The sequence below is a fragment of the Xiphophorus maculatus genome, chromosome 18 (genome assembly GCF_002775205.1).
Source record: "Xiphophorus maculatus strain JP 163 A chromosome 18, X_maculatus-5.0-male, whole genome shotgun sequence".
Lineage (NCBI taxonomy): Eukaryota > Metazoa > Chordata > Actinopteri > Cyprinodontiformes > Poeciliidae > Xiphophorus > Xiphophorus maculatus.
Window position 1 is genome coordinate 2,900,415 of NC_036460.1, and position 7,996 is coordinate 2,908,410.

At 37.7% G+C, this 7,996-nt stretch overlaps 1 protein-coding gene and 1 long non-coding RNA gene across 2 annotated transcripts; one reads left to right on the top strand and one right to left on the bottom strand.

The window, feature by feature from the left end:
- Positions 1 to 282: 282 nt before the first annotated feature.
- Positions 283 to 5,034, top strand: LOC111612024. Its single transcript, XM_023351702.1, has 5 exons — positions 283 to 1,391; positions 2,250 to 2,508; positions 2,728 to 2,761; positions 3,659 to 3,839; positions 4,334 to 5,034. The coding sequence occupies exons 1-5, from the start codon at positions 1,349 to 1,351 to the stop codon at positions 4,687 to 4,689; spliced, it is 873 nt and encodes a 290-aa protein (XP_023207470.1). The 5' UTR covers positions 283 to 1,348; the 3' UTR covers positions 4,690 to 5,034.
- LOC111612025 lies at positions 3,764 to 7,655 on the bottom strand. The gene is made up of 3 exons (XR_002754366.1): positions 7,518 to 7,655; positions 6,428 to 6,555; positions 3,764 to 3,850 (listed from the first exon to the last, which is right to left on the bottom strand). It is a non-coding gene; the product is annotated as an uncharacterized LOC111612025 (long non-coding RNA).
- Between the last annotated feature and the right edge of the window lie 341 nt (positions 7,656 to 7,996).

Sequence of the window (7,996 nt, forward strand, 5' to 3'; positions counted from 1 at the left end):
TGTAAGTTAGTTTTGTCTTATTTCAAACGTAATAAGATATTTACACCAGAAACTAGACAAAAACATCTTGGTGAGATTTAAAATCCTGCTCTGTCAGGATCAAGTTCAGGTGGATTTTTGGAAGCAAACAAAGAAATACTTTGTTGTTGTTAAACAGTAGATTCCCCGATTCAGCGTGCGCTGCTGCCCTCTGCTGGTCATACAACAGAACTGTAAGAGAGAGAAAATGGCGATCAGAATAAAATAATGTAAAAATAAAGAACTTTATTATTAATATTGGCATAAAATTTTATAAAAACTGTATTTATTTATTTATTACTCTTAATTGAGTACAATTTTAGGTACTCTGTCCTGATTGTTACTTATTAACTCTTTTTTTTAAGTTGGCTCACTTGGTTTATTTTTTTCAGTGCATTGTAGAGATTTAGTTGTTTAAATAGGAACAATTTAAGGTAATTTAGCTTAATTTTAACATGAACATGAATAAAAATGTCCTTTTAGTACAACATAATTAACATGAGTTTATTGAGTCTTTAGAATCTAAAATAAAATATAAAATAGTTTTTGTTATAAACCTTTAAATCAACTGGTGCAGTCGGTTTCCATTTAACTTAACTTGTCCGGTTTTACAGTGCTCATATTCAGAAGCTCATTGGTTATCATCGCTTTTATTTATCGCTATTGTTCTCCATTTCCCCGTCTGTCTGAATGCAATTATCCTCCAACCCATTTAGGAGTGAGCATGACACTTGTCGGACTGACGCATGAATGCGCCTCACTAACTCTCATCCGCTTACGTAACGCAGTTTTAGCGCCATTTTACTCAACAATTCAACGCGACGCGCTGCGATTAATCGATCGCTGGGAAATAGGACATCTCTTTAGAGCTAACATGTGAAATGATGCACTCAGATTTGAAAACAATAACTTGTCTATCCGCAGTTTTGGGGCAGCAGACGTGCAGTCCAGCTGCGCGGGAATAATAATCCCTGTTTTAATCTGCTTTAGCAGGAGGTAATCCGAACCTCTGGTTCTGAGGCCAACCGAGGCCAGGAGGCGTGACACAGTCCACCTTTGATTTATTTATTCAAATCTATCGTCCCCTTCTGTGTAGTGAAAAATATATCCTTAAATTTGCGTATTATGCGCTGTGAGAAAAGAAAGTGACGCAGTTTGTCCAGCTGTGATTACTGGAGCCTCTTGTGCTTATATGTTGTTCCTGTGAGGAGAGGCAGGCTGGGTTTAGGTGATGAAGGCCTAAATAGTGCGGATTATTGCCCCACTCTCCCTCTCTTAGCCTATTTTCCAGCTTCAGCCTCGTTTCGTTTCAGTCTCTGCTGCGGAAAACATGAGCACAGCGGGCGTTCACCGAGGATTCCTCCGGAAATATGGTACGATTCCCACCGTTTCCATTACTTTCTGTTTAATTTGATGCATTTTTCCTTTAATCGATTTAACTCTCATTTACGATGCCGCTGGTTTATTTAAATACAGACACATATTGTAGCTGAAGTGCGTACTGCTTACCAAATCCAGCAGCATTTTTTTCTAAGACTCTGCTGATACAGAGTTGGTTGGTTGGTTGGTTGGTTGGTTGGATGGATGGATGGATGGATGGATGGATGGTTGGTTATTTTTCTTTTAGGGATTTAAAAAGGAGGAATAGGATCAAATTTCTGACAAAATATCTACAAAATGTTGAGATATCTCAGAAATTGTCTAGAAAAATCCTTGGAAATGTTTAAGTTTGAAGAGTCAAAAATTGGTAAAAATTATTTATTTTTTATATTTCTGAGTTTTCAAAGTATAAAATTTGCCAGCAAAAATTCAGAAAGTTTGAGATGAAACGTGGAGATTTCTGAGTTTAAAAAGCTTGGATTTTGTTTACTTTTGGTTCTTAAAAGTTGAAAATTGTAGACAATTTTGGAAAAGTTTGTTTTTCTACAAAATTTCAGAGATTAATTTTGTTCTGTGTGCATCTTTTTATTTGATATATTTCTCTTTCATGGATTTAAGTCATAGAAAAAAAAGAGGAATAGGAGCAAATTTCCAACAAATATCTAAAAAAAACCATTTAGATTAATCTCAGAAAATTTCTAGAAAAGTCTTGACTCCTGTGGGAAGTCAAAAATTAGCTAGACATTTTTAGAGTAATCTAGGAAATTTTCTAGAAAAAACAGTGACATATTTTGGAGATTTGAACCTCAGATAGCAGTTTGTATCCGGTTTGTGTCGCTGTCCCTCTGCAGGAGGCTTCATGTTCAAGCAGTGGAAGGAGAAGTACCTTGTGCTCACCATGGAGGGGAGCCTGCTGGTGTGCCGGGACGCTGAGTCTCCACCGGACCAGGTGGTGGCGCTACAGTCCAACTGTGAGTCGATCGCGGAGGGACGGGAAATCCTGGACCTGCCCAGGCTGCCCCCGGGGGGCAGAAGGGACTGCTGCTTTGCCCTCATCCTGCCCCAGAACAAGTTCCTGCTGCTTCTGTCGGACAACCCCGACGACTGCATGTGGGTGCCAGATGTTCTTTGTCCCACTTTTTATCAGACCTTATCTCCACATGCAGGAACATCGATAAACTGAGGTTCTCTCCTCCTTTGTCCCACTGACTATCAGACTCTGTTTTTATTGCACATGTTTGTCAGACTGACACAGTTCCACCTCTGTGAATGTTTTCCAGCCTGGATGTGTGTCAGAGTTAATAACACGTCTTTTCTTGCCTTTCACAGTCTTTGGCTGAAGCTAATCAGGAAAGTGAGAGAGGTCAGTCGCTGTAAAGTTTTATTTGTCCTGTTTCCTCATTAAACCGGTTTTATGGCAGGTTTGATTATAAGATGTAGACGTCCAAAAAATAATGAAAACACGGGAGGGTAGAGAAGCCAAAACTTTTGCTAAACTAAAAGTAGCAACATATTTTTTACTTAAGTAAAAGTGAGAAGTAGCCGTCCAAGTATTTGGTAAGAAGGCGACTCAATTAACTGACCAAATCATCAATCATTTAATATTTAAGAATTATATCATAAGACTGACCAAAATATAAAGTTATGTGGAAATTTTGATATTTAAAAAATCAAAATGAAAGCAATTAGTATAAAAAATATAAAACTACAAGAATGGATTCATAATATCATAATAAAGTCGTACAAGAATAACGTCAAAATAATGCAAGAATAAACTAATCAAATAATTCACTCATTCTTTGTTACCTAGCAACAACTTTTTTGAGTAACTTGTGGTTACCTAGCAACGATGTGTTGAGTAACTTGCGCAGCAGTTTACGGTTCCTCATAACTGCTTAAAAACAAAAACGTCGTCGTGAAAAAACCCATAAAAGGTCATAAAATCAAGTTTGGCAGCATGTCAGTTATTTAAAACAAAAAACTCACTAATAATTACAGATACAGACTGACATGAAATGTTTACATTGTAATGCGTTTTCCAGTCGTAACATAAGGGGTGAGCATGAAATACATTTGCTGATTAGTGGATACTAAAATATTAAACGTGAACTGGACTCTATACTTTAGCATTTTGAACTTCACAGGGTCAAATCTGATTATTAACTATCTGGTTTTATCCTTTTTCACTTTAACAAAGTTTGTAAGTTGCATAGCTCTACTTTTCTTAATATAAGTAATGTTTATTTTCTTTCATTTCTAGGGTGTGATGTCACCTTTGACCCTTCAGAGACAACAAAGCCTCACTCCTTGCATCACAGACAGAGAGCCGCTGCCGGACTCTTCCAGTGATAAGGAGCCCGGATCACCCAGGGTTGCTGGTGCGCCGCCGCCTCTGAGCCGCGTCATTGAGAGAGGAGGCTCGTTCAGAGACAGACAGACAGGTCAGCGACCTCTGAAAAACAGAAAAAATATCAAAATAACAGCTGAAGAGCTCAAATCAGCCATTTCTTCTACAAATAAATGAATAAAAATAAAGGAGTAACAGCAGACATTTAGACACTCCACCAAGCCGAAAAACTGTTCATTCATCCAGCCACCGGGGGCGCTATTACAAAAGTAACTGTCTTTGTCCGGGTTTTCCAGGGTTAAAGTACTATGGAGCATAAGGATCACACTAAAAAAATACAATTATGAAAATAAAGTTGAAATATTACGAGACAGTTTTAATGTTATAACTTTATTCTCATAATGTTTAAACTTTATTCTCTTGAAATATTATAACTTTATTCTTGAAATATTATGACTTTATTCTCATAATTTATTTATTTATTCTTAGCAGAAATAAATAAATAAATAAGAGCTCTAATCCTCCTTAAGAAACAGTTCTAGATTTTATTTTTATAATTCAGATGTCTTGTCGTTTTGTGTTTTGCAGCGCCCGGACCGAGGCAGCCTCTGCGGAGCAACTCCGTCGCCCCGCCTCATCGCGTGTCTGACTGCCTGCGCCATGGCAACAGCAGCGATGCGCGGGCGGTGCGGGCGGTGTGTCTGCTGATGGGCGGGGCAGCGGCCTCCTCCGCGTTGGGCTACCTCAGCTCCTGCTCCCCGTCCTCGCCGCTGGCCAGCAGGGCCCCGGACGTGGCCCCAGGCTCCGGGGCCTTCTCCGATCTCCCCGCCGGCGGCTCCTTCCACGCCTGCAGCCAGGACGTCGACTCCCCGCATTTCAACACCTTCGACTTTGAAGGAGACTCCGACTTTGACGCATTTGACTGCGGAGGATTTGCCTTTTAAAAGGAACTGCAGTGACTGGTTCTCTTAGCACACTGCAAAAACAAACTGGTCTTTTATCTGGTTTCTAGTGGAAGCATGTTAGTACATGTGAAATAAGACAGAACTTACAAGTTACTTTTCAGCAAGATTTAGAAGCTTATTTTAGATAAATAATTCCTAGTATTACTGGCAGGTTAGTTCACTTATGAGGGAAATATCTTGCTTTAAAGTTGAACTTTTTCAATCAATATTGAAGGAATATTGACTTAAAGCAATCTCCTAAAGATTTACCCATAAGTTACTTTTGTCTTATTTCATGAGTACAAAAACATTTGCAGTAAAAACCAGACAGAAACACATGGTCAAATTTTGTTCTTCACTGCAAAAACACAAAATCTTAGAAAGTATTTTTGTTCTACTTTCTAGAAAACTAACTTAGAAGTTACTTTTTACGAACTCGTTTTAAGTCAATAACTTCTTAATATTGATAAAAGGTACTAATTCAACTGACTGATTATTTAATTTCTAACAAGACATTTTTCCCACGTTATGAGTGAAATAATCTGCCAGTGGAACCAGAAGTGGGTCGCTAGGTAACGGGTCGGGGTTGCTAGGTAACAGCGCAGTGGAATATTCTACCAGTGGAACTAGAAACTTTTTCATCAGAAACGAGTTGTTATATCTTGCTTAAAAGTTACTTGTTTATTAGTTTTGTCTTATTTCAAATGTAATAAAACATTTCCACTACAAACTAGACAAACATATTTTGTGTTTTTGCAGTGCAGAATCTCTTCATCAGTGTTCTTTTGTTATAAAAGGTCGTTGCTAATGAATTATTAAGTCATCTATACATCTGATGTATGAATGAATGAAGGCGTTCTTCCTGGCTTCATGCCCGCACTCCCACAGTGAATAACTGATCACCTTGACTCCTCTGAACATAAACTGTGTTTGTTGTTCCACAGTTTCCACGCCACAGGATGGCCTGACAGTAACTGCACTGCAAAAACACAAAATATTACCAAGTATTTCTGGTGTCGTTTCTAGTGCAAATATCTTAGTGCACATGAAATGAGACAAAACTAACTTACAAGGAACTTTTCAGTAACATATTGTTTTAAGTAAACAATTCCTTAATATTGATGAAAAAATAAGTACTAGTTCCACTGGCAGATTAATACATGTATAATGTAGGAAAAATATCTTGTTATAAGTGAAATAATCCGCCAGTGAAACTGGAACTTTTTTTCCCATCAACAATAAGAAATTATTTACTTAAAACAAACTCCTATATTTTGTTTTATTTCATGTGTAGTAAGACATTTGCACTACAAACTCCATCAAAAATACTTGGTAATATTTTGTATTTTGCAGTGTGGGATCATTTTATCTCACATTTCTGTCCTTTTTCCTCTTGTTTTCTTGTAACTGTGCTAATGTTCCTCTGTGTTGATGTAATGTAAAAACTTTGATTTACATTTTCACCTGATCTGAGAAGACGAGCCTTTTCCTACACTTGGCACAGAGATTTATGACTGATTGTTAAAGAACTGTAAATAAATCCTGCAGTGACTCTGTGGCTTTTACTCCAGTTCAATGTTTGCTCTGTTTGCGTCGGATCAGAGCAAAGAGACAGCGGTTAGGTAATCGGAGCGCAGGGATGATGCTGCAGATTTACACATAAGAGTCCTATCTAAATGAGCCATACATTTTTTTTAACAAGGCACTTTGGGATCGAGATCAAAGTAGAGATATTTACCCACAATTCATGGCGCATCTCAGAACTAGTTACTCATTCAAACTGTTATGCATGATGGTAGAGGAGTGATGATACGGGGTTTCTGCAGCACTGGCAGCTGTGTACCTTTCAGTCACTCATCAGCTTCACTGTGAAAGCAGTAAAATACTAAAATAAGCAAATTAAACAGTTATAGATTAGGAGTTAGCTTTGAAATAAGACAAAACTAACTTACAAGAAACTTTTCAGCAAGATATAAGAGCTTGTTTTAAGTCAATAACTCCTAAATACAGATTAAGAAGTTCCAGTTCCACTGGCAGATTATTTCATTTTCCCCTAAATTATAAGTGAAATAATCTGCCAGTGGAACTAGAAGTGGGTTGCTAGGTAACGGGCTTTCCTGGCGTTGCTAGGTAACGCCACAGAAGAATATTATACTAACTAGTGGAAATATAGTAACTTTTTCATAAAATAGATTCTCCAAATCCAGAACAACTAATGTCTTTTTTAAGTCTTACATGTGTAAGATTTCCCTTCTGTTCAATTCAAATGCAAACATGAAACTATACTTTAAAAAATGTTACAAACTCTGCAGGATTAATAATCTACAACTCTTATAAAGTTGCTTATGATTTTTGAGTGTTAAAAGTCATTTATGAAGAGACTAAACAGAAAATGGCCGAGTGTAGAGCCTTGTGGGATGCCCCCAGACATGTCTTCACTGCAAAAACACAAAATCTTAATTTTTGTCTAGTATCTTGTGTAAATATCTTAGCACACTTGTAATTAGACAAAATTAACTTACAAGTGTCTTTTCAACAAGAAATTAAAGTTTGTTGTAAGTCAATAATTCTTTAATATTGATGAAAAAGTTCTAGTTAAACTGGCAGATTAATTCATTTATAATGTAGGAAAAATTAGAAAAATCCTGCAGATTGAACTAGTTACTTTTTCATATTGTTAAGGAATTGTTTGCTTAAAACAAGCTCCCATTTCTTGTTGAAAAGCTACTTGTAAGTTACTTTTGTTTTATTTGTGGAAACGAGACCAAAATATTTGGTAGAATTTTGTGTTATGAAGCCTAGGCGTAAATTGGACTCTCCAGCCCCACCTGCAACATCCAATCGGTGCGTCCCGCTCATCATGGACGACCTGTCAACGTTGGACCAAGCCACGTCACGGCCAATCACCGACCAAGCCCCTGTTGATAAGGAACTCCATCCTTGGCATCTTCCGCTTTCTGGCTGCACTCAACCCACCTCCACCCCTTCTCCACCTGTCTCTGCCTGAGTCTCTCCAGATTAATTTTGCAGTGTAGTGTTGGTTCCAAACCTGCTTCTCTTGAAATCCACCATCAACACTTGGAAAGAAACTAACATTCCCTCAGTTTTAACTCACCATAAATAGAAAACAATCTTCTTCTATTGTAGCATTTTTTCTAGTCAGGAACTCAACAAAAATCTGCCCAAACTTCATCATTTGTGACAAAATCCTTTTGTTTACTGAGCATTTTGAGCGCGTTTGTCTAGGCAAAACTGCCAAACAGCTTGTCACTGATAATCAGGTGAAAGTACACTCTGTGGGATCACA

Excerpts from the sequence above, each read along its gene's own strand:
- LOC111612024 (XM_023351702.1), top strand. The coding sequence starts at position 1,349 with ATGAGCACAGCGGGCGTTCACCGAGGATTCCTCCGGAAATATG. Across the intron at positions 2,509-2,727 it reads GACAACCCCGACGACTGCAT|TCTTTGGCTGAAGCTAATCA; the intron begins GTGGGTGCCAGA and ends TGCCTTTCACAG. Across the intron at positions 2,762-3,658 it reads TAATCAGGAAAGTGAGAGAG|GGTGTGATGTCACCTTTGAC; the intron begins GTCAGTCGCTGT and ends TTTCATTTCTAG.